Raw genomic sequence first — 26737 nt, 5'->3', positions numbered from 1 at the left:
TGGTATATATTCAAACACAACACAGCAATAAGATTTTAGTGCCACTCACTGGATATTTTATTTCAAGTCTGCTGCGATACATTCTACGATCAACGTATAAAATTCAGGTTCAACTGTTTCTGACAAAAAAAAAAAAAAAAAAAAAAACTGAACACAATAATAAAAATAAAAAAAGACTGTGTATTGCGGCTAACGGATGTTTGTTATAGCACTTGCATATCATTGCTCTCTTGTTGATTTTGATTTCTTCCATTATTCTCATTTGTAAGTCACACTGGATAAAAGTGTCTGCTAAATTACTAAATGTAATGTAAATGTATATAATTTTATTATACAAATATTTAGATTTTTAATTAACTGTTATATAGTAGAATGACAATGTTAGAGTCAACTATGCAAACAATTATAATACCACTTTTAATATTTTTATACTCACATGTTATAAATTGCTTTTATACAAGCAAATATATACATGTAGCTGCCTTTTTATTTTAGGAAAAGGGGAACATTCCTTAACATTCAAAAAGTTTGAAAATCCCTTGCTCAGAAGACTATCTGAAACTATCTCTTGCATCATTCTCTCTTCAAGTCTTAATTAAGACACGATGGAATGAATTCAGCCCCTGGCAAGTGAATTAGGACCCCAGCAGGTGTCTGTGGTTCTGCCCGAGTAGACACTTCCTTATTCTTCCTCCTGTCTGGAGTTCAAACTTAGCCAACCTGATCCCATAATCACCCTCGGGTGACAAAAAAGGATTAATGTGATTGGTCGGATTAAGTCTTTATTCAGTTTGCATTTGCAATATCACAATGACCACCAGTAACCCTGGGGCCATGCTCAAAATTCCCACTTTACAGGTCAACCAGAATGAGATGTCCGGAACCCAAACACGACATCTTCAGTGAGGACTGAAAATGTTATGGCTTATTTAGGTTAGGACATTTCCTGATGCTTGAAGTGCAGAAGCAACTTAATGGGAAAAGAAAGTCATTAAAGTAGACGGCAGCCCAACTGGATTTAACCTCTTGGTCTCCCGAGGTTCTTCTCAGGAAGCTTTCGGTGCTTTGAAGTGCTGGCATATGCTGGATCCAGCAGAATATTTACCCACAACTGAGGTGCTGTTTTTGGGAGGGACTATGTTGAAAGAAAACGTCTCTCAAAAGACCTGGACAACACACCTGCATTTCTCAAAGCCACATGCATGCTGCTCCGCTGTTTGGCTGGCAATAGCACCCACAGTAAGAGAGTGAAAAGCTGATGCATTAGGATGAAATCAGAAGGAAACGCAGACGTTATGAACCTCAAAGGGATTTCAAGGCACTAATACAGAACTTCAAGTTAAGTTGAAGTCAAATCTATGGTGAGGCCAAACAGGATCTTCGATAACCAAAAAATGCATCGGTCAAACTGACCACTTGGGTCAATGCACAAGGCATAAGGCCTTCAGTTTTGGACACACAAATACCTCCAAATCACTACAATGTGAATAATTTAGAGCACAAATGCAAACACATCTCAAATATACACCGGTTCGGTTCCTAGAACTCCAAACTTTGGTACTCGGAGTTGGGTCAAAACAGCAGGAATAGCCTTACCTGACCTCAGCAGTTCAAACATGGCAGATATATTCCAACCTTGACCTGGCTCTTAAAACATACCACGGATTCTTGAATCAGATTCAAAAGACTGAGCAACCACAGGCACATGGGCGCTAAAGTCTGAGAATATCTTTAATATGAACTTTTGGTCCACTTTTAATATTTTAATAATTAAAAACATCCATTTCAAAATTTCGACCATACTTGCAATGTTTCCCCGTCCTTGATTGAAATTTCTGGGCTTCACTGTTATACAGTAGGGGATTATACTGAACATCTGGATCAAACACAGGAGAAGAAGCAGAAACAATCAATTGTGTATACATAAGCAGATGCAATAACGCAATCATTAAACATTTAAACAACTTGTATATCAAAACTGACTAACATAACCAAATTAAATGATGACTGAGGAAGTGGTATAGGACTGTACAAGCTTTGGGGGTGTTGATGAAAGCGATCTACTCTGTCAGTTTTGATCATCGTTCTGAATTCAATCTAGATGCAGTCTTTGGCAAAAACACAATTTCTAAACTTCTTGAAAAAAATAGTTTTATGAAACTTACATGAAAAAAGAATGCGCAAAGCTAGAATAAAACAGGTTTTTTTTGTTTAATAGCTGAGGCTCTGTTCTTTCTTTTGTCAACAGAATATTCTGGGGGCCATGAAAGTTTTGTGAAAGTGATCAAATATGCTGGTGGTGGCTGACAATATTTAAAAAACGTTGGTGAGGAAAGGGTTAAAGGTTGTGAAATTAGCAAGCTGGAAATTATAAAGTCACAATGTAACTTGGCAGAAAACATATTCATGCAAATCAAAACATTACTGAATGGTGTGTCGTTTCCAACCTTTTTTTTTTTTTCATTCATGCTTTCAAGACAATCACACCTTATTTCAGAAAAGTTTCCAAAACCTCATCTATTTTAGCCAACTAGAAATCATGACCTGTAATTTCTGGCAACAATATAGTACACAAGACATTAAAAATAAAACATTTCAAACATTATAGTTGGCAAAACCTACATAGTAAATGTAACTTTTCTATTTGCAGAGCAGTACTGGCATAAAACGGTCTCACACTGGCCCTCTGCCATTTTTATGGTTGAGCCGTATTGCATAAGTGCTTTCTCAATGGTGCAGTGGATGCTAAAGGATGTTGCCTTAGGGTTTGAACTTACAAGCTCTCAGTTAAAGGCACACACTTGGTTAACACTTGAAGTCCAAACCACCCAGAAGAATGTTTGTGAGAAATACACCTCCATGTAGTTTTAAATAAAAGTAACATTTGTAAGCTATATCTGGCTTCTGTGGAAAAGTAAGAGGATATATCAAATCTCTATGAACTAAAGTGGATCCTAATTTGGGCTCTCCATTGTAGTACTCTGCAAAGCTGTAGATGAGAGAGGAATGAAGAAAATTCTAACAGCACCTCCAAGTGTACGATAGCATCAGGAAGATCAGGGGAGACTGAAATCGGTTCTTCCTGGGACTCAGAACTGAGCTAGACAGACTGAACTGGTACTGTTAATGAGGGACTTTCTAGAAAAAAAATAGCCCAGCTAATGGCTGAATGTCTGGTATTGCTACACCTACATTACAACCAAAAAACATGAACAAAAAAAAAAGGTAAAGCTGTATAAGGCAAGACTCTGGTATTAGATGTATCTGAAACAACTTAAGGAAAATGGCCATGGTTCAGCTAAAATTTGTATTCACAATACATAAACAGTATGCTTTGGCATTAATTTACAGGGTTCTGGTTGTACTAAAGTGGAGTTTTGCTGAAGGCAGAGAGACTAATAGGAGGGTCTGCAGGTGTTGAAGTCTGAAGAAGAGTAGTTAATATGCAGTCGTTTCGTCTTTTTTCTCATGCCAGAGACTGAATATGAATGCACAGGTTGTTCTATACCTTTCCTCACAGAGCAGCATTTACCTTAAGAGATCCCATCAAAAAAGCATTTGATTTTCCACACAAGCATTTAAAAATAAGTGGTGGGGATTCTAAACAGTGAGGCTAGTTAAAGCTAAGTGGCTTTGCTGTTTACATTCTGGTCACATTTAGTTTCTGGAGATAGAACATGTTAAATGACATAAAAAATACAAAATAATTATTATTATTAAACCAAATTTAAATTAAAAAAGTATTAAGTATACCTTCATTTATAAACATTATTTTATAAAATTAAAATCCATTCAGCTAACGATAAAACAATACAGGAGACTGCTGTAAATAACTATGGCTCACAGGAAGCAATGGTTGTCTGTCTTCACGTGGAAAACAATCTTCACCTTGTGCTGTAACTGACAATAACCACTTCAGCACACAACCCTCCGTATGGATGGCTTGACCTCCAGAAACAGATAGAGGCCTCTGAAACTTAATTAACTAAAGGAGTTTTTACCCAACAGAATGGCTGGAAATCCAATATTGATTAATTAGGCATTAAGATTTAATGGTAGGATCTTCAGACTTCATTTCATTAAAAGAATCATAAATAACTCTTCCTCTATTTAAAGGATAATTTAAAGTAAAGCATTATGCCTATAAGGGTCTAATATATATATATATATATATATATATATATATATATATATATATATATACACACACACACACACCACAGCTGCCCTAAATTATTTTTTACTAATTTTTTTTCTTTCTTTTTTTAGTGTTCAAATGTACTGTTTTGCAAGTAAGCACTGTTTGTGCTTAACACTTTTACTAGACCACCTACCATGATAAAGAGAAAAAAAATATTTTAGGAATCTGTAAAAAAAATACATTTTATTTTCATTTATTAACAAACTGAAACAGTGTCCCATAAAATCTCTTTCAAATATCCATGCTGCTCAGTCTCACAAAGACTCATGAAATTAGTTATCAACGCAGCCTTTTCTGAAAGAGATCCCGCAGAGGTGGAGATTCTAGCGGCTGCTTTGCTTGGCATCTGATCTGAGAACAGAGAGTCTCATGCCCTCATATCCTCTCAGCACTTCTGTGGAAACGGAGCAACCCCAGATTTGAACCCTCTGCAACATTAAGACCTCCTCACTGAGCAACAAACTGCTCACATAAGCCATGCAAAAAAAAGAAAAGAAAGATACAACAGTCAACAATAAAAAGGACATTAAAACAACTGGGATGGATGGATGGAAACTATCAGTAGGATGATAAAACCATAGAAAATTATAAAACAACAGAACAGCAAACAAATAGTAGACGATAAAACGATAGAAGGCAATAAAACAATAGATTTATAGGACAAACAATAAAATGACAGAACGTCCAAAAATAAACAAGATGATAAAGAGAAGAAAGTACTAGAATAATAGATAGGCAGACAGACTGATAGATAGATAGATAGATAGATAGATAGATAGATAGATAGATAGATAGATAGATAGATAGATAGATAGATAGATAGATAGATAGATAGATAGATAGATAGATAGATAGATAGATAGATAGATTACTATAGCGGTTACTATTATAAGATGTCTTGAGTTTCTACCCATAGTGATAGTGTTTGGAAACATTCTGACGTGTCGGAGATTCCGGACTCTTGCTCAAAGCCTCTTGTTGTCTGTGGCTGCTGTCTTGCAAGCCGACTGGGCTTCTATCTCGCTGCTCAATGCCCATCAGCTGTCACTAAAGGAGCGGAGTGCTATGCCTGCAGCTGAAGCATGTTCACTGCACACAATCTGCTCTCTGCTGTTCTGAAAACAGGACTGGTGCTCCAACAACTAAATACACCTGATGAAACTATTCTAAAATCAATGCAAAAGGGCTCATTTTATCAAGAACACATTACATAAGCCTACCATTTTCAGCTGCTTTGGTTTTGTCTGCTGTCTCAGCCAAAATTGCGCCAAGTCGTTGAAGCAAATAAACAGATTGTGTCCTGCGCTTAACTGCTGATACAAGAACAGCTCTCAGTTATCAGGTTAGTGCTTGATGATAATGAACTCATCCCTAAGCTGTGTGAGCATTTTTCCTCAAACCTGGCACAGTCTAATATGCTGCATAACTGCACAATTTAGTCACCCTCAAGCTCTTTTAAACCTGACATCTGAAAAATGTCTATTCTGTCCATACAATGAATGCCAAAGGGACCCAATGTTATTTGGACCCCAGCATTCTTGAAAATATATTATTCTGTGTTCCACTGAAGAAAAGTCATTCAAGTTTGGAACAACATGAGGGTGAGTAAATGATGACATAATTTGCATTTTTGGGTGACCCATCCTCTGCTAGACTTTGCTCACAGGAGAAATTGGTCAAATTAAAATTCCATTTTAGAACTTTTTTTTTTTACCATTGGCTTTCTTTAAACTTTCTAATGAGTCTAATGATCTTAGGAGGAAAGCAAAACCACACTAACCTGAGATAGTAATTATGGTTTTGCTGTGGTATGGTCTTGGTTCCCAGAGGAATGATTTTTATGCCAAGTCTACATATCAGTATTCAGTCAAATAAACAGGAGAAATCGTACCAGAGTGCACAGGGGTTCTACTGAGAGACCAGGCTCATCAAAACTCTTCTGCATGCTCTGAATTCTTCATGTAAATTTATACCCAAAATAAGTTTATAGCTCACCAACAAAACAACTCAGCATTCCGCTTTTAGGAACCCAAATAAGCACCATCATAAAACACATGAAATCCCACTATAGCTCTTCAAGACTCCAAGAGGAGAAGCCTGTAACACAACTAGAAATATCTCTGTCTCAGCCAAAAAATATGGGTTTCACACACCATGTCTGACAAATGTTAGTTTAGTTTCACCACTTAGTTTTGCCAGTACATTAGGTGATCTTACTGAATTAAAATGATCAGAAAATCAAATATTTTTTTTTAAATGAATACCCAAGTTTTCTTCTTGAAGAAAAAAAAAAGTTTCAAAAGTCTTTAAAATGGACAAATGATAGAAAAACAAACTGAACAGGGCAATGGATAAAATATGTAAAATTATAGATAAAATGACAGAACAACAGACAAAACCAATTGGGTCAATTGAAATAATGATGAATAATGATGAACAGAATGATAGAGCAATAGATATGACAATAGATAGTACGATAAAACAATAGAACAATAAAACTCTAGAAAGATACAACAATAGACGGAATGATAAAACGATAGACAGATTAATGGAATGATGAACAGACACAATGATAGACTGGCTGATCAACAGATAGAACAATGGATAGAACGATAAAATGACAGATAGATATATAGCTGGGCCGGTGTCATTCCAGGAGGACTCACTCCTGTTAGCCGAGTCATGCGTCAAACCAGCTGGCTGAATACATCTGTCAACACTGATTCCCTTAACCTGACACGACCCTTGTCTGAAGTTTACCAAGACATATTATTTACAGTGCATAAGTCCAGAGCCTTATAGCACATACTGGCATTCACGCAAACTTTGTTTATAAAAAATACAAATAAAAAACAACAACATTCAGTCAATTAACTTTTAAAACCAATATTAAATTAAAGCTAATTACATTACATTTTCCTGAGAGAAGCAACAAAATAATAATGTACACTTGAATTTCAGTAATAATTGGTAAGCTGATGAGTTTACTGATTATTTCATATATTTTGACAACTTGACTCTACATACTATTAGGAATTACATTCAATCGATATTAATATGCATACTTCACAACCGATGATTTGTTAATTATGCATCTTCATTTCAGCTGTTAAAAGTACAGTGCCTAACATGCTGAGACATGACAACATTTCCAGTAAGTTAATATAGTGAGCAGCTGATGGTTTTAACAGCACACTGTGGGAATTTTTAGGATGCACATGTAACACTGGAATTTCAGTTGCCTGGACGACCTGACAGCCAGAAATGGACGAGTCCCTGGGCAGGGCTGCTAAAATAATGATTCGGACACAACCTTTGAGTTATAGTTACTTTGAAGGTTCTTCTTTGTGGTTTAATAGCACTTGATTACGAAATCATTTTTGTGCTCAATAGAAAGCAATATTATAAAACAGAGGACTCATATTTTAGCCTGAAGAAATGTTTCTAAGTTAAAAATGTCTTGATGGATCTGTTTTTAACAAAGCAGATTTTCACTTCATGAGACTTCAATAAACGGCCTAGAGTCGTGTTGTGGATTATTGTTATGAAAAAATTCTGACGGCACCCATTCACTGCAGAGGATCCATTGGTGAGCAAGCAAGTGATGTCTTTCTAAATGTCTCCAAACCTGTTCCGATGAAGATTCAAACTCATCTACATCTTGGATGCCCTGAGGGCGAGTACATTTTCAATTAATTTTTATATTTGAGTTAACTATTCCAATAAAGGATACCCTAAAAACATGCTACGAAATAATATAGCAACCACAGCAGCTGACTGCAGCACCACAATAAAAATATTTTCCATCTTAATATAGGCCTAGTTTCATCCAAAACACCTAATTAACAGATAATAAGACTTCGACAACTCCATGTTACGAGGAAAATAAAAAAGATCCAAAAAGGACCAATGACTTTACGATACAAACAGATGAAATTATCAGAGTTTGCAGGCATTTCTTTTTACCCTGGGAAATATTCAAAATTCAGTATCAATAGTAAACATATAAAGACACGTTTCGGTTTAGGTCACAGTCGAACGACAAAACCGCTCTTCACCAAAATGACCAACGGTTGCACACTGCGTTCACACTCACCTGTAGCAGGTGTTTCCGGCACCCATTTCAGCTGGCCGATCTGACGCACCTGAAACGCCGTTTTCACCTCGTGACAGCTGTGAGCGTGCGCTGCAGACAGCGTCGCGAGCTCCACCATGAGCACCGTAATAATCCAGCTAACATTCACGCGTGGCATTACGGCATTTCAGAGGAGAAATCAGTGCGGTGGAATTGCTTATGATCAGAGACAGACTACACGATGTGTAAAAAAGAAAGGAGTAGAAAGTCGGATGTGTTAGACTTTCACATGCTGCATCGGCTTTAGTAAATCCTACTTTCCTTCTCAAACCGAGAAGGGAAAAAGCCGCTACGTACCGTTCACTGAGAGTGTCACTGAATTCATTCAGCTTGTGGAATCATTCAGAAATCTCTCTCTCTCTCTCTCTCTCTCTCAGTCAAAGTTTTAATGTCATGACTGCAAGCATTTACAAAGCTTATACAATTACTAGTAATAGATAAAGTAAATCGATACAAACTAGTTTACATATATTTTAAATGCAAATAAAATAAAAAGTGTTTTGCTGTATTTTTTCGCAGCTTAATTCACTGGCATACACTGCAGCGTTCGACTGCAACTTGCATAGTATTGGCATTTACAGTCCGAGTGGTCCATGACGATTAGATGAGGCTGAAATCATGATAAAACACATCTGCCCCGTGTGAGGATCGAACTCACGACCTTCAGATTATGAGACTGACGCGCTACCTACTGCGCTAACGAGGCTGTTGCGGAAGATGGGGCATGCTCCTGTAACGGCGCTTCTGATTGGCTTATAAATTGTTGTAATTATTTGTTGGTGATTGCGATTGGTTATAAAAGTTTTTAAAAGCAGTTAGACTGAAGTCATTTTCGTTCTTACAGGTTTAATCGCTCCCGCTATCGTTTTAATGTTGCACCATACACTGTACTGAATAATGCAAATATTTATGTCAAATGTATTAGTTATTTAAAAACCAAATTGACAATTTTTAAAGATATTATTTGATTTTATTGTCTTTTATTTAAAAAATAGAACTAATGTCTCATTGCGACGCTGTAATCGCTGTTCACAGAATAGTATGCTTTCATAATGAGTTGTCTCCCTCTGCTGGACTGTTTGTTTGCTCACTACCTCTCAACTGGATCGGTGATTTAGCAATCAATAAAGTTTTAAGTTATGTTGAATCAGTGCACAGCAATAAATCCTGTATAATACAGCATACTTCATCTGTTTGCTAATAATGAAATGCCATTCATGCAATCTCCATTTGTATATCTTATATAGTCTTTTCATCATACTCCACGCAGCATTGTACATAATGTTTTAAGCTGTATTTACATTATGTATTTTGCTTAATTGTACTAGGCTATATTATTATGTTGTGTTGTACTTTAGTTTATATGTTTTATATTATTTATGTTGTAATGGTGGAGTTATTAAGAATCAATTCAGTTAGATAAAATAGGCTGTCTACAGTCTATTCCAATAAACTACAGTATCAACATTAACTTTTCCTTAACCTTTTACGTCATGTGATCAACTATATTATATTATTTCTTTAAAATGTATATTTCCATTATGTTCCCGTCCCACATTAGAGAACAAAGATTAAAAGTCATGAATTATAGCCCTGCCCTAAAATTATTTTTGCTTACCTGTCTACAGAAACACTGGGTAAAAATAAGGATAAAGCAGAGTTTATGGAGGCGAAAAAAAAGATGCTTATGAACGTGATGTTACAGCATCGACCAGTAGGGGCTCTCCAAGACCACTTGCCCGACTTTCATTATTATTATTATTATTATTATTATTATTATTATTATTATTATTATTATTATTATTATTATTGGAAGAAACTGATTTTACTTCAAGATTTTCACAAAAACCCTCTTTGGGTTGACATACACAGTATAATATAAAGTGCTAAATAAATGTATACAAAAATATACTTCCAATTTATACGTGCAGTAATAAATATAAATATTCTTAGGCATATATTCTAATAGAATTATAATATTCTATGGAAATTGTTTTGCATGTTATAAATGCGTTTATTATAGTGATAGAATATGAGTCCATGCTATATAAAATATACTTTGTAGTTTTAAAACTGAAATCATGCGTTCAGAAATCCTATAAAAATAAGCAATTTATAATATATCCTATAAAGCCTAAAATACATATTATTGTGTTATACAGAGTGACAACCGATATCTTTGCATTTTTATAAGTATTCTGCTATACCGTTATACAGCTTACACTGATTTACATCCTCCATTTGGACTAGGTGTTTTTTTTTTTTGACACGGGTCATAAAAACCATAAAAATAGTAAATAAATAAATAAATTCCTATAGATTCATTGCTACATAAAATACATATAATTCATTCACACAAATAAATAATGATATGTTTTATTCTGCCTTATTGTGAGCATGAAATATCATATCCGAAAATATTTTGGATGGACTTTTATTTTAAAATGTCGTCAGTTGTCAGTTCAACTCAGTTGACACAGCAGCGTTTAAAAGACTAGCGTCCCGCACGCGCGGCGACTCAAACGACGCTGAGGCGCGTCAGAGCGTTTGGGTTCTTCTCCTGAAATCCCTTTCGTGGAGTACAACAGCAAATTTGTCGTCCTTCACATATTCGATCAATGGCATTCATCATGATGAAAAAGAAGAGGTTTAAGTTTAAAGTAGATGTGGAGCTGGAGGAGCTGTCATCTGTCCCATACGTGAATGGAGTTCTGTTCTGCAAGGTTCGACTAACGGACGGAGGCTTTTCAGACGAGTCCTCAAGGTAAAACAATATTCATCCTGTATATTGTATTGTTTTATTTTATTATTTTAAGTAGAGTGTGTGTGTGTGATTGAGAGAAGGGGGGGGGGGGGGGGGTCTTTTAAAATTAATGCTCAGGTGTCAATATGAAGTAATGCTAAATAATACATTTGTTTCTGTGGCTGAATATATTGCATTACGAGTGATAAGGAACATCAAACCTTTTTAATCTTGCAATAAGTGATTTATTAACAGTAGCTTGCCTGATTAGTTTTGAATGAATTAAAGCTGATTAGAAGCTTTTAATGTTCACGTGTTGTCATCTTAACTTTTGATTCAATTAACCTCGAGACGTTTTACGAAACAGTTCAGATCGTTTCATTAAAAGGAAGAGGAACGTGTATTTAGCCAAGGGGGTTGAATGAGAGAGGCAGTGCTCTACAGGGAACTCAACAGGTCGGCAAAAGTGAGCTGTGTCTGATTAGCTAATACATTTCTTCCTCTAACCGTCAAGACTGGACTTGCTGTGACAACAGTGCATTTTACAAAACGGTTACATTCTGAATTAACAGATGCCAGAAGTTCCTCCTCATGAACGTCACAGACGAAGGTGTACTTGGCATTAGTGTTACTGGATTTTCAGGATGAACGAGGGAAGAGTCTTTTGAATGAGAGAGCGGTACACCACAGACACGGACAAAAGCAGAAAAATAAAACTTCTGTGGGAAGCAGTATTCAGAAATATCCATTACAGAATCCACAGTCGTTTGCAACCAGAGCAAACATGACGTCACAGATAGTGTAACAAACTATTACTAATCCTCTCATTGTAGAGTAGACACTGTAATTTACCTTCTCAATCAAATCTCCTTTGACAAATGCCTTGACTAAATCACTTTCCCTAATAACACAGCAGTAATAATAGAGCTTGTAGAAATGTTCTTGTGTATTGGGGCAAAAACGGTAAATAGCTACTATTTTCACCAATACTTTTTATATCTGCGAAACTCATGTCTTTTTATTTAAACTTTTTATTGTAATAGTTGTGCATATCTATCTATCTATCTATCTATCTATCTATCTATCTATCTATCTATCTATCTATCTATCTATCTATCTATCTATCTATCTATCTATCTATCTATCAGTCTGCCTGTTATTCTATCTTTCTGTCTAACTTAACTGTCAATCATTCTGTCATTTTATCTAGCTGTCTGTTTGTATTGTCTGTCTACACTATATTTTTGTGCTTTCTTCTGCAGAGAGCCAGTTCTGGTGAATTGTGTTAAATGGAAGAAAAAATTATCCTTTTTATGCAAGATGAGTGCTAATGCAGGGACAGGGGTGTTGGATCCATGTGTTTTTCGGGTGTCTGTAAGAAAGGTATGATGTAGCATTCTTATTCTTAAATTCTGCTCTAAGCAGAAACATTTGAGTGTGTATCTGTGCAAACGGTGTTGGATTGGGTGAGGTTTTAACTTTATTTATTAATGAATTATTTTATGAAGGAGCTCAAAGGTGGGAAGACGTTTGCAAAGGTAAGCTCAGTTCATCCATAGATCATGAAGCTTTATTTTATTCCTATCAGATCACTGGCTCTGATACGATGTGTGTGTTTGTGTGTGTGTCACAGCTTGGCTTTGCTGATTTAAACTTGGCTGAGTTTGCCGGTTCAGGAAGCACCACACGGCGTTGTTTATTGGAGGGGTACAACACCAAAAACACTCGTCAGGACAACTCTATACTGAAGGTACACACACACACACACACACACACACACATATATAGCGGAACAACTTTATAATGAAGATTCACAGTCGTCCCCTTTGTGTTGAGACTACATTCCCTCTGTATTTTATTCTTTATTTATATCATAAACATACTGTTGCTAGGGGGTGGGTGAGGGGGCGTGTCCTCTCAGATCTGTGTGTGGTGTTGTGTAACTTCATGTTCCTCTTCATGTGGGTTATGTGTGGCATGCTCTGGCCTGTGTTGAGCTGTGTTTTCCAATCCACAACCCCCACCTACGCCTAGAGCTGTTCACAGCACCCCCAGAATTCCACAGCCCTGTATCCTTCCACTTCCACTTCAGAGAGGTCACAAAATTCCACAGGCCTGCACATTTATATCTGTAGAGAGCCTCAAACTTGACCAGACCATCACTGCAGTCACAGTTGGACACATATGTGTTGTCATATTTATACATTTATTATAGAAACAAGCCATGTGACGCATTACAGTTATTTTACAGCTCATAAGGGATGTTTCTGCAATATTCACACGCTTCTATTTAATTCTTTAATATTGGGTTTGCTGATAATTGGGCCATTAAGAAAACAACACCCAACAATGGTTCTCACAAGTGAAGTGATTATTATTATTATTTTTAAAGGGGACGCGATTCAAGTTTTCCTTTCTCTTTAAAGTGTTACAAGCTGTTTGTGAATAGATAGGTTCCCTAAAGTTACAAAGACTAAAGTCTCAAACCCAAAGAGATATTCTTTATGAAAAGTTAAGACTTGTCCAGTCCTCCCTAAAACGCGTCGTTTAAACACGCCCCTGCAGGTCTACGTCACTGTGTGGGAAGATATGCATAACACAACCCAAATGTTTACACAATGCATACCTTCGATTCTCGCTGTAGCATTGTTGCTGCTGCCGCCGCCATGGCGTGGAGACGCTGTGTGTTTTCGTTGTGAAAGCGAAACTTTTTCGTTTGGTTCGTTTGTAATGGGTTTTATTGGTCTCATCGCACCGGGACACAGCATCACAGTATGGTAAGGGGCGTAACCTTTCTGTCACACGTTTGAGGTATTCGACCAATCAAAGCACTGGAAAGCTGGCCAATCAGCATACACCTCGCTTTTCTTTAAGATGAGCTTTGTGAAAATCTATGCATTTCAGAAAGGCAGAGCATAGAGGAGCAACAATAATGTACAGTATGTGGAAAATAATGAATTTTTTTTTTACCTTAAACCGCATAAGCACATTCCATTACACCAAATACACAAAATAATGTTCTTTTTTTTTTAAATGTCATATGACCCCTGTGAGTTGTTAGTATTATTATGATAATGAAAAAAAACATTATTAATGACATGATTATTATTATTAATTAATATTCTTAATATAATAATTATTACAATTAATTAAATGCAGGTTATGTTATATTTTTAATTATATTTGAAGTTGTAATTTTGTAATTTTTGTAACAATAATTACAAAGTAAACAGAATATTATAAGTAAAAAAAAATATTTATATTGGGTTTTCTGAGAAGTGGCACCACTTAAAAATACTTTGTGAAAATACAATTTATCACACAATTCTGTGGTATCTGATGTTTTTAATGTTTTCAGAGGTATTAATAAGATATACAATCTGCTTTATTTCATACTGAATATGTATGTAACCACATCTCTCTCTTTCTCTAGTTAATAATCAGTATGCAGCTAATGTCGGGTGATCCCTGCTTTAAAACGTAAGTTGTCTCTTAATTAATTGTAAAGTGTTTACATTTCATATTCAAATCAAAATCTTCATCCTTCTGAAAATATGAAATGTTTTTGATGTTTTGGTGTCCAGCATGACACAACCTGGTTTATTTAAGTTTAACAAGGGATACAGAAAGACCATGCTGGTCGAGCAGCACCAAACCAGCCTTAAATTCATACTGGTCAACACTGGTCTTTTTTTAACAGGATTGTTGCTTATGTCACACAGAGTAACCCAGCAGGTCAGAATGACCTTGAAACTTTGTGCGACAACAGCAGACACAACTGCCGTGATGCCTTTATATTTGTTCGCGTGTCCGTGTGGCTGTGTCAGAGTGCTTGTGCCAGTGTTTTTCTGAAACCAATGTCTAGGACCGCATGAAGACAGGAAGTCTGGTTCAACCACTTCCTGGTGATGTTTAGTAAAACAGAGGTGACAGTCAGACACAGAAGTGTCTGCAGCTTGAAACTTTGATTAATGTGGCAGGTTTACACAACCATTCTAAAGTAAGCAGTAAGGTTTATGTTTGAAAGAAATTAAAAAATACTTTAATTCAATTGATCAACAGTGACAAGTAAAAATCCTCAATAAGGTGTGTTAAAAATTTTGCAGATTTGTTTTTAACACTGAAAATAATAATAAATGTTTCTTGAGCAGCAAATCAGCATGGTAGAATGGTTTCTGAATGATGAATATTGGTAGCAGCATAGTAATGAAAAATGTTACATTATTCAACACTGGTAATATAATAATGTTGTTGGTGATAGAAAATAACATTTACAGCATCTATGATCAATAATTAACATTAAAACATTTATATACAGGGATTTTGTTATGTTGGTCTGAGTTTGTTCAGATACAGTGTTGCTTGAAGCTGTTTACAGTTGCAGATTAGAGTAATTATGTAGATGTGTTTGCGTGTATGTTGAAATCTTTGACATTTATCCTGACATTTAGAGGGGTAATATTCGTCATATCACATTACCCAGAAACACTGAGGTGTGCTTCCTGTTACATAAGTGAGTTGGCAACAATCTCCCATTAAAGCAACACATACAGTGTGAAATAAGTGAAAAATAAACCCCCAAGAAGAGGTGGGTTGGTGGACGGGTGTGTGTATTTACTCCCACTTCTGTCGTCACAAACGTGTGAATCAAGCTCTAGTGAGAGTTGTGTCATCCCTTCACTGTGGATGGTTGTCAAAAATAGTCATACGCATTTATAAAAATAAAAAGGGTTTGGTGGTGTGTCCCAAAATTGTGTGTTTGAGGCCTACAGGAGTGTTATCGGGTGTTTGTGTGTGTGTGGGAGTGCTCATACTGCGCCTCAAGTGCTTTTAGCTCTGGCTAGTGCGTCACAGTTTTATGTCACTGTCAGTTTTAGAGACACTAAAAATAGTGAAATGCCAGATTAGAACTTTATGGATTAATATACTTCTGAAATCTGTCTTTTATAGATTTTCTTTCTCTGGAAATATTTTTATATAGTTTATACTTGACCTGGCTGGGTTCAGCTTATTAAAAGAATAATTCTATCAAAAAATACAATTCTGTCATCATTCATTCCACCTTATTTTTCAGACCTGTATGACTTTTTCTTTCTAAATATTAAAGGATTAGTTCACCCAAAAATGAAAATTATGTCATTAATGACTCACCCTCATGTCATTCCAAACCCGTGAGACCTCTGTTCATCTTCAGAACACAGATTAAGATATTTTAGATATTTGATGTCACATGTACTACTTTGATGATGTTTGTATTACCTTTATGGACATGGACTGTATACCATATACACACTTTCAATGGAGGGACAGAAAGCTCTCAGACTAAATCTAAAATATCTTAAACTTTGTTTCGAAAATGAGCGGTCTTACAGGTCCATTAATGACAAAATTATGTCATTAAAATGACATAATTTTAATTTTTGGGTGAACTAACCCTTTAAGGCTCTCAATTAAAGAATTATTTAAATAAATTTGTGTAAATATATTTTGTAAAAATGTTTCCGTTAAGAATATTATATTGAATACAATGTGATTTTGTGTATGCAACAATGTCTTATTTTGATGATTTGTTATGTTTTAGTTTGTTTATATGTTTTTAATGGAGATATTTTTGACTCTCCCAGGCCTCCATCCACTGCAATGACGATTGGTTTTCCAGGAGAAACAGAGACATGTCTACATGAGGACAGAAGAGGAGAGACGCAGAATGCAATCTATACAGGTACCTCCACAATCATCACACAGAATCATTGCCTTTATATACCTGTCAAGTTTGGAATAATATGTTTTTTTATGCAAAGGCTGAATTTATTTAATTAAAAAATAAAGTGAAAAACTTAATATTGTGAAATATTATTCTATTTAAAAATAATTGCCTTCTATTTGAATATTTTAAAATGTAATTGATTTATATATTTTTGTGTATTTGTTTGTATTTGTTTGTATTTATTTTTAAAACTGTAATTCCAAACTTTTGACTATGGTAGTGTATGTAATATTCTTAAAGAACTGATCTAGTTCACATTTCAAAAATTTAACTGATTTTTTATTTTTATTTTTTTTTCATCTTCTAGAAAACCCAGGAAAAATTGGCTTCAGTCATGGTTCTGTTCCAGATGAACTGGGAAAGTGTGGTCACTCAAGAACCGCCAGCTACGCCAGCCAGCAGTCCAAACTTTCCGGTCTGTCCATTCACATCAAATGTTTTGCATGATAAAACATCATAATATTGATCAGTCTGGACATTCTTGTAGGCTACAGCACAGGTCACTCACGCTCCTCCAGCCTGACAGAGTTCTCTCATCGGAGGAACTTGTCTGTGGGCAGTGCCTCCACTGGGGTTGGCAGCCTACCAGAGCCCAGTGAGGACAGAGAGTCTCGCACACAGGCTTGCACACCTTTACCCCACCACTTAGCCACACCGTCCCACAGTGGGATCACAGCCAACAGGTAAACATGTGTTGTGTGCATTAGCTCTTCCTGCAAAATGTGTTCTTAGAAAAATCTTTGAGTGAAGTCATTGACAAAATATGTGTTTGTATTTTAGGCACCCTGTAAAACAGGATTCGGTTGAGTCTCAGCTAAAGCGAGTGGATGCTACCAGAGTGGATGCTGATGATATCATTGAGACAATCCTACAGGGTCAAGACTTCAGCCACAGCATACTGGACTCTAGTAATGAAGGTACCATTAGAAAGCACCTTGATGCATGTAGCATTCAAAGTCCAGGTTGTTTACAAATCCTTTTAAAGGGTAAGTTCACCCAAAAAAAAAAAAAAATAGCCCATAAATTACTCACCCTCACGTCATCTTATATGACTTTCTTCTTTCAGACAAATCCAGTCAGAGTTATATAAAAAATTGCCTTTGATCTTTCAAACTATTTAATGCCACTCAGCGGGTGTTACATGCATCAGTCCAAAAGAAGTTAAATAAAAAGTGCCCATCCATAAAAAAAAAATGAAAAGGTTTCTCACATGGCCCACTGGGGTTGAACCAAGTCCTCCTTTAGTGAACCGATGCGTTTTGTAAGAAAAATTTCCATATTCAAAACGTAATAATCACTTTAATGTAGCTTGCACCAACAGTTGTACACGGAAGCAGTTTGATGCATTATAAGACATACACTATTGTTCAGAGGTTTGGGTTTGTAAAGATTTTTTATATTTTTGAAAGAAGTCCCTTATACTTAACATGGCTGTACCATGGCATTTATTGGATTAAAGATACAGTAAAAACAGGGAAATATTATTCCAATTAAAAAAAAGTAATAATAACATCATTACTCTGCTCATCAGTATCACATGATTCTTCAGAAATCATTCCAATATGCTGACTTCCTGCTCAAGAAACATTTCTTATATTATCAATGATGAAAACTGTTGGGCTGCATAATATTTTTGTGGAAACTGTGATACATGTTTTTAGGATTCTTTGATTAATAGAAAAAAAAAAAAAAAAATATATATATATATATATATATATATATATATATATATATATATATATATATATATATATATATATATATATATATATATATATATATATATATATAAAATGCCATGTGCTTCTACAAGTATATTTTGAATAGCATCCTCCCTGAAAATATGTTTAAATTTAAACATACTTTCCATCCCCATAACACCAGGCTGTGTTCAATGGCTCACAGACGGACACACGGAAACATTTTGTGCATGACCAGCTAACACAGACCTTCCACTGTCCCATTGTAGTGCCCAATGCATTCACTAGACACAAACTCTGGATAAAGAAATTCAGAGATTTGTTGTACCGCAGATGCTCAGTTGCACTTTAATATGCACCATATTGTGGCTTTGTAAGATGAATGTTTGCTATGGTTACTGCTACCGTCTCAAACAAACAGATGGTTAAATTTCCCCTCTTCTCTCTCTTTCTGACTCATGGATAGACTTCAGAGAGAGCAACCTTAAACTTGCAGTTACCACAACATCTTTTCTTTTGGAACCAAAGCTGTATATACACACAGGGATTTTTTAAGAGAATTATTTTATGTGGATCAACGCTGCATTTATTTGATCAAAAATAAAGTAAAAAAAGGAATAGTGTGAAATAATATTACAATTTAAAATAACAGTTATTTTGGTATTTGAACCCTTTCCATTAATGACTGAATGATTCTGAGATCCATCTTTTCACACTAAGGAAAACTGAGAGACTTGTACGCAACTATTACAAAAGGTTCAAATGCTCACTGATGCTCCAGAAGGAAAAACGATGCATTAAGAGCCAGGGGTGTAAACAATTCAGAAGCTACAGTAGATACTTGCATGTTTCCCAGATCTTCAAATGCAAAAAGTTTCACCTCCAGGTGCTTAATGCATCGAGTTTCCTTCTGGAAGTATTATATATATATATATATATATATATATTTTTTTTTTTTTTTTTTTTGCTGTTGTTGCAGAGGAGGGTCTGCGACTGTTTGTTGGGCCAGGAGGCAGCACTGCACTAGGCTCTCAGCACACCAGGTGAGATACTGTACATTATGTAAATTTCCTGCTGCAAGGTCACCACTGCAACTGGCATTCTCCACTTATGCCGTCCTTGTGTGATACATGGCCATTGTGCTTAGCATTATGCGAAGCAGATTATAGGGATGTATTTTGTTACACGAGCGATATCATAAAATTGCAGACTGTGGTAATGTAATTTTGTAATGAAATGTAATGCCCTCTGTCTCTCTCTTTCCATGATTCAGGGTTGGTGCAGGAGCTTTTGAACAGGTGGTTATAAAACGCTAGACTGAATGTCCGTGGGGGAAGGTGATGTAATATCCTGTGTCAAACCAGAGGACCGCAGTTGTCACAAGCATCAGTTCAATGCTGGGCTCCTGACACATTGATGGGCTCTAGGAATTTGTGGAATCACTGCTCCCCCTAGTGGTAAAGTTCTGAAGACAGACAGAAGCTTTGCTTTAGCTCAAAGTAACAGGAAATACTTGGATTGGTATTGTTTTACCAAAAATAGATGGTTATAGTTCTCACAGACATTTAAAAAAAAATGCCTGGAACCACTGGTGGACCTGAAAAGGCATTTTGCAGACTCAGAGTAAGGACTATTTTTTATATAGAAATCAGCTTGTTTAAATCCACTGAGATGGACTGATGCACTTTGTATTGTCTGATGTTTACTTGGTTGGATGCTGCTAATTTGGGGGGGGGGGGGGGATCAAGTACCACTGATTTCAAGTGGACAATCATATTTGTCATTTTGCGAGGCCATAAATGTAGTGTAACAAATGTGTAACGAATGTGTAACAAATGTGTTGATTTAAAAAAAAAACTGTATAAAAATACAGTAAACAGGTGACAGATGGTTTGATAAACACGTGAGTTCTCTAAGATCCCAGTTTGTGAACCTTTTTGTCAGCATTAACAAGACTCAACCACAAGTTTCCCAGGGATGGAGACTGCAAATAGCAGTTTGTTAAAATGGCATAATACAAATTCTATTTATAGGCATTCCTTTTCATTTGAGGAAAAAGCAGAAGACCTGAGCCATTCAGGATCAATGTGTTTGTTTTTTAAAGGTTTGTTAATGAGGGGGATTTTATACAATTTATTACTTCAAAAATGTGTTTGAATAAACTTGCCTATTTTAAAGGCTAATTATAAAGGCTGTTTATCATATTTCATATTATATATTACAAAACTGTAATATTTTAAGAATGTATAAGGGAAAAACAATTTATGTGTTCAGGCTTTCTAATACTGACAACTGTCAGACTACAGAAAAACTAAAGGAGTAAAAGAAATAAAGATTTAGGATATATCTGATGTTTCAATACATTAAGGTCATGAAGCATATACCTGTATGCTTTAAGACAAAATGCTATATATGAGCTTCACTGTAATGTTACATTTTAAGAATACATTAGATACTTTGTGTAAAAATGAAAAAAATAAAGTGTTATATAATTAAAATATTTCATTCGGTAGTTTTGATTTGTTGCCCTACTGGGTAGAGGTCTGCACATCTGAAATAAATGTTGTTATAATTGAGCTGGTGATGCAAAATTTACATTTATATGATTTTTTTAAAATATATTAAGTTAGAATACATGTCCTGTAATCGCAATAAACATCTTACAAACATGCAGCCTTAGCCTTAAAATAAATTTAGAGCATTACTGCAACACAACACCAAGAACACATGGAAAAATGTAAGTGCTTTCAACAATATTTATATGGACTCAGCAAGACAGGACTCTGCACTCGAGTACAAGACATATCAAACCACGCTGGAGGACCGTGTTGCCAAGTACTCTGTAAAGCATCTTCCTAGGCAATTCAGTTAGCGTTGAACTTTTCGCCACCCTGAAGGGTTAGACGAACCCCGTTGTTGTTATTAAACATTGAAATTCTTAGATATTTTTATTAATGATTTTAAATACAATGATTAAAGACGATTTGTAAATGCAGATTTTTATAGGAGTTCCCTAATTTTCAAAAATAAATATTTTAGTATGACAACTTGGCAACCCCAAGCCTTGCATCCCTTTCCGCCGCCCCTCTTCAGTGCGCCATCTTGTTCTCACAACCAGCGTAGCTGAACGCTTAGCGTGCGTTTTGTAACATCACAGAGAACTGGTCAAAACGATCCAAAATCCAATTTGAATGAATTAAGAGACGACGGTTCGCCTCACGCGCACCTCGTCGAAGGCGTTGCCGTAATATTTGTTAAGGTCAACTGTCTTTTTCTTTAGTTTTGTAATTTAATGGCGTTGTGAAAGAACTGCCATGGCGGTTAGTCAGCAGCAACAACAGCAGCAGGCCGTGAGCAAACCGGCCGGCGGGAAACACGGCAACGTTTTGCCGTTATGGGGCAATGAGAAGACTATGAACCTCAACCCGATGATCCTAACAAACGTCCTGTCTTCGCCCTACTTCAAGGTCCAGCTGTACGAGCTCAAAACGTACCACGAGGTGGTGGACGAGATATACTTCAAGGTGGTAAAATGAACCAGGGCCGACGAGCGAGAAGCCCGCGGTTTTCTTTTTTGTATTACACTGGCATTGAGTATTGCTCATTGTTTGTTATTGCTTCTATTAGTCTTAAATAGTTGTTTAAGAAGCGTTATTTGCTTTTAATTTAGTATTAACGTTACGTGAGCTGCAGTAACGTCAGATCGTATTAGGCCATGGAGGCTAATTGTGCTAACTTAGTTCAAATTAAATAGGTTAACTTAAAAATGAAACCCTTGTCATTAACACACCGAAATCTTATTCCAAACCAGAATTATTGACCTTCTTTAGTATGATACTATTAGACCTATTATTAAAATTCATAGTTAGAGTCTTTGGTGTTAACGATTTTTTATTGTGACTACCAAAACTACAGCAATTTTGTATTAGCCAGCACTGTTACAAAATAGACTGAATTAGACTGTAAAATCTTTTGTCATTTTAATTGTTTTTTCTGCTATTATTATTTTTAAGTATTCAATGTAAGTTCTAGAATATTACACTACCTGTTTTGCAATCGGGGTTCGAATAAAGGTAAACGTGGGATTTATAGTTGTATTTCTCCTCTAGTCAGTTGCTTGGTGTATGACTGTGACCGGTTTCCTTTTTAGGTCAACCATATGGAGCCATGGGAAAAAGGCAGCAGGAAGACCGCGGGGCAGACAGGAATGTGCGGAGGGGTAAGTAGAAGTACGTGCCTTGAGACCTACTCGACTTCATCCTCCCGTAAACTTTGTCACTTTGATTAATGCAAGGGAGAGATTCACTAAAGCAGAACATAAGTTTAGCTTCAAGTTTCGTGATTTTTGTCTTGCAGGTTCGAGGAGTCGGGACAGGTGGGATTGTGTCCACTGCATTTTGCTTGCTGTATAAGCTCTTTTACACTGAAACTGACCCGCAAACAAGTGATGGGTCTCATCACTCACTCAGATTCACCCTATATCAGGTCACTGGGCTTCATGTACATCAGGTATGAGGTAGAACAACAACATGAACCGAGCTGGGTGTTTTTTTTTTTTTTTTTTGGTAAATGTTTCAGAAGTAATTTCATGTTTTGTTTTCATTTAGGTGAACAACTTTGAATAATCAAATTCTAGCATTGATTTTAGCAAAGGAATATGAATATGTAGAGCAGATGTACCCAAACTGCTGTGTATTAGATAATTTCATAATTTACTTGGGTCAAGCCACATTTTGTTATTTTCTGGTCTCGAATGAACACACATTTATAATGTCAAATCTGTGTATTGTAGGTATACTCAGCCTCCTCCTGACTTGGTTGACTGGTATGATGAGTTCCTTGACGACGAGGAGGTATGTCACCACGGGTAATGACTTCATCTCTCTTATTTCTGATTGTACCACGTTTTAAACCAGAAAGCTTTAGGCAAATTGGCTGATTGTGATGCACATAGCTGTCCTTCAACCTTTGACCTCATTTAACTTAATGTTCCTCTTTATTTGTATTATTAGGTGGCAAGTTTAGGCCAAGACATTCAGATGACTGGTCTTCTTGCTCTCACTGGTATTGCCATTGTGTCTGTTCGTTAGATTTTTTCAGCACCCCAATCTCTAGCAAATGTCCTTTGGAACTAGATATTGAAGTTTTTCATGGGTGATTTCTCTTAAATGTAAAATTGCATGCAAATTCATTTATCCCAGATACGTGTGTATATGGCATTATGCCTCCGTGATTCGTAGAGACATTTATATTTGATCGTAAATATCAGACATGCATTACTGGTTGCTGTCTCATCTCTTGTGCTCCTGCACGCTCACTCTTAATTTATAGTTGGGGATATATTATCCATTTTAAAAATAGCCCAGAAAAAGTAGATCTTACTTGCATCGAGCAGACATTGCTGCCAGGCCTGGTGGTGGTTGTTATGTGTGTCTCTGGCTGACTGCCCTGTTCTCTCTCCCAGATTGCCCCTGTGATGCGGGTGGATTGGATATAGGGTGTGCTCCACACTCTTGACTGGCGTTCGTGAGTGCAGTTAGACAAGCTCACCCACCCACTCCACCCCTTCACACGCAACGGTACAGCGTATATATGTCAGCTGACCTGCCGACCTCCTCTGCATCGCACCTATGTTGATGAATGCATAGTAAGAGACATTGTGGAAGCAAATTACTTTGATTCTCAGTCATGCAGATCTGTTGAAAATTAATACAATAAACTGCATTTTCTATAAAAAGTAAAGCAGAAAGACTGGAAATGTAACTTGTCTGTTTTTTTTGTAACAATCCCACTTATATTAAAGGTGCACTAAAGGTCCATTATGAAATGGCACCTTTTTTTGCTAGTGATAAAGGTATTTGTACAATGTAATATTGCTTTTGTATCCATGCTGATTATTTGTTATTATAAAGTTTTAAGATGACGGTCAGTGAAACAAACATCAGAATGACTAGGTGCACCTGTCAGTACTAAATATTAAGTCAGGTGAGAGCAGAGGTGAAGGTTCAGTGTTTGGACATCACAAATGAAGCATATTATTCAGGACGTGTACAGTCAAATTATTAGCGTTAACATGTAAACCGAGGTCGTGCGTTATCTTTTACTCTGACGGAGTGTGTTTGTGATTGTAGTGTTAATGGTTTTGCTCCTTTGTCTCTGTGATCAGGAGTTGGACGTGAAGGCTGGAGGAGGGTGCGTAATGACAATTGGAGAGATGCTCCGCTCCTTCCTGACCAAGCTGGAATGTTCTCACGTTGTTTCCAAGAATACCCGTTCCTGTGCAGAAAGCAATCGACCAGCACATGAAGAGCCGACCACGTAAACCCCCGCCAAAAAGATGAGCAGGATGAAGAAGGAGCAGCTGATTCAGGAAGGCATGGAGATAGGCGCCGTCCAGGTACATTGTTGTGTGGGTGGGATGAGATTTGGCTAATCAGATCAGCAGTGATCAGTGTTTGTGGTGGTGTTTGAACTGTAGTAAGTTCGTTTTAAAGAATCACCAATAATTTTGAAATGACTTGCTATTCGGATGAGCCATAACTACTCTGTAAATAAAATAAAGGTTACTGGATTTTTTACCAAAAAATAACATTTCAGTTTTTGTACTTCATGTTTAATTCAAAGTGTACTTGCCATTTCTTTGTAATTGCTTGTATATAATGGGCATTGTTGGATTAAGCCCAGCTTATTTCTTTGTGTTGTTGGTTAATACTGGTGCATGTCAGACAGCTGCAGTGTATTGTAACCATATTGCTAGAGTTCTGTTTTTTGTGTGGCGACTGTTATGCTCGGTATTTGATAAGTTTCTCCTTGGTTTGTATTTGGGTGGCTCATGAACGTGCTCCCAGCAGCATGTAGAATGTAGACAAATTTTCCACCGAGACAGATATGACTAAAGTCTGCAATCTCATGTGAGTTTACATCACTTTAAACATTATCAAAAATATGATTACTTTGTTTGGAACTGTAGCAGTTAGCCCAAAACTTTGTTCCCTTTAAAGAAATGTACACACAGTGCTCATTTCTGCCGAGTTATGCTTGTCTGTATGAGATTCAGTCTTTAATATATAGTACCTTGTAATGTTGTGATCTGAATGCAGGGAATAGAATTGTTGTTTCAGAATCACCACTCTCTCTTATATTTTGTTCACTGGTATGTATTTTCTATGTTAAATAATTGTTTTTTATGTGTGTCTTCAGGACACCTAGGAAAAGTCAGAGTCCCAGGAAATCCCAAAATCGTCCCGGAGTCGCAGCCATCACAGAGAAAAGCATGGAGCCAGCTTTGATGTGAGCTGGAGAGAGAACGAGACAGGCAGCGAAAAGAGCGGATGGAAAGGACCGAGATAGAGACAGAGACAGAGACCGGAAAGGGACAGGGAGAGAGACAGAGACAGACGACGCTCCAGAACACCAGACCGAACCACAGAAACGTCGACGCAGTCGCAGCAGGAACCACGCCGGAGTCACAGCACCAGTAGAGAGAAGCGGAACGAGAGGAAAGAAAGAGATAAAGAGAGAGACTGAGAGTGAGAGAGAGCGTAGCCGCAGAAAGACAGAGAGCACCATAAAGATCGAGAGAGGTCAAAAGACAAGAGGAGTAAGGAGATGGGAAGAGAGGAGGCACAAAGAAGATAAGGAGGATAGAAAAGCACAGGGAAGAAAAAAGGAGCAAACGCTCAAGGAGCAAAAGTAGAGAAAGGAAAAACAAAACTGAACGATCTAGCAAGAAACGCTCTCGCTCGAGCAGCAGGAGCAGGCAGGAAGCAGTGAGGAGAGGAACAGAAAAAGGAGCACAGCCATAGTAAGGAACGCTCACACAAGCGCAGTCGCAGCAAAGAGCGCTCACACCGTCGAGAATCCAGCAATGGGCGAGAGCATCCCAGTCCTGAACCAGGAGAAGAACAAACAGTGTTCAAGCAGATTCTCCCTGATCCAAGTCTGTCTCCATCTCCCTCTCCTCCTCTTTACCAGTACCTCTCTTATTACTTCATGTCTTTCTCTTTAATCCTCCTGTGCACCACTTTTGTTAAAGTAATCGGAAAAGTCTGGACTTTTTTTTTCTCGCACTGTAAATTGCCACTTGTGTAGAACAAAAAAAATATTTTCTGCAGTTGTCCATTACAGAGTCTGAACTGAAAAAATGACATTTTTAAAAACCCCTTTCTCCCCTAATTTGTTTTCAGAATTT

General features: G+C 36.7%; 2 protein-coding genes, 1 non-coding gene and 1 pseudogene across 4 annotated transcripts in view; 2 read left to right on the top strand and 2 right to left on the bottom strand.

Moving 5' to 3' along the window:
• The window catches only part of LOC113081635 (glypican-5-like), an 89173-nt gene extending 80498 nt beyond the window's left edge, over positions 1-8675 (bottom strand). For both annotated transcript variants that reach the window (XM_026253651.1, XM_026253652.1), the window contains exon 1: positions 8298-8675. In XM_026253651.1, the coding sequence (XP_026109436.1) occupies positions 8298-8454 (157 nt within the window). In that variant the 5' untranslated portion in view covers positions 8455-8675. The remainder of the gene's footprint in view (positions 1-8297) is intronic.
• A 294-nt stretch (positions 8676-8969) lies between these two features.
• Positions 8970-9042, bottom strand: trnam-cau (transfer RNA methionine (anticodon CAU)). Its single transcript has one exon. It is a non-coding gene; the product is annotated as a tRNA-Met (tRNA).
• Positions 9043-10804: 1762 nt separating this feature from the next.
• LOC113081633 (protein FAM102B-like) lies at positions 10805-20661 on the top strand. Its single transcript, XM_026253650.1, has 11 exons — positions 10805-11100; positions 12342-12462; positions 12588-12617; positions 12713-12829; positions 14513-14559; positions 16704-16801; positions 17154-17261; positions 17334-17529; positions 17627-17763; positions 19526-19589; positions 19820-20661. The coding sequence occupies exons 1-11, from the start codon at positions 10955-10957 to the stop codon at positions 19860-19862; spliced, it is 1107 nt and encodes a 368-aa protein (XP_026109435.1). The 5' UTR covers positions 10805-10954; the 3' UTR covers positions 19863-20661.
• A 965-nt stretch (positions 20662-21626) lies between these two features.
• Positions 21627-26606, top strand: LOC113081634 (pre-mRNA-splicing factor 38B-like; annotated as a pseudogene).
• Positions 26607-26737: the final 131 nt, after the last annotated feature.

The sequence above is a fragment of the Carassius auratus genome, unplaced genomic scaffold (assembly GCF_003368295.1).
Source record: "Carassius auratus strain Wakin unplaced genomic scaffold, ASM336829v1 scaf_tig00034704, whole genome shotgun sequence".
Lineage (NCBI taxonomy): Eukaryota > Metazoa > Chordata > Actinopteri > Cypriniformes > Cyprinidae > Carassius > Carassius auratus.
This window is presented reverse-complemented; position numbering and strand designations above follow the sequence as displayed.

What these genes read in the sequence shown, in the direction of transcription:
- LOC113081633 (XM_026253650.1), top strand. Translation starts at nt 10,955, where the DNA reads ATGGCATTCATCATGATGAAAAAGAAGAGGTTTAAGTTTAAAGTAGAT. An exon ending in TTTTCAGACGAGTCCTCAAG is followed by an intron (nt 11,101 to 12,341) that starts GTAAAACAATAT and finishes TTTCTTCTGCAG; the next exon opens with AGAGCCAGTTCTGGTGAATT. An exon ending in CCAGCAGTCCAAACTTTCCG is followed by an intron (nt 17,262 to 17,333) that starts GTCTGTCCATTC and finishes ACATTCTTGTAG; the next exon opens with GCTACAGCACAGGTCACTCA.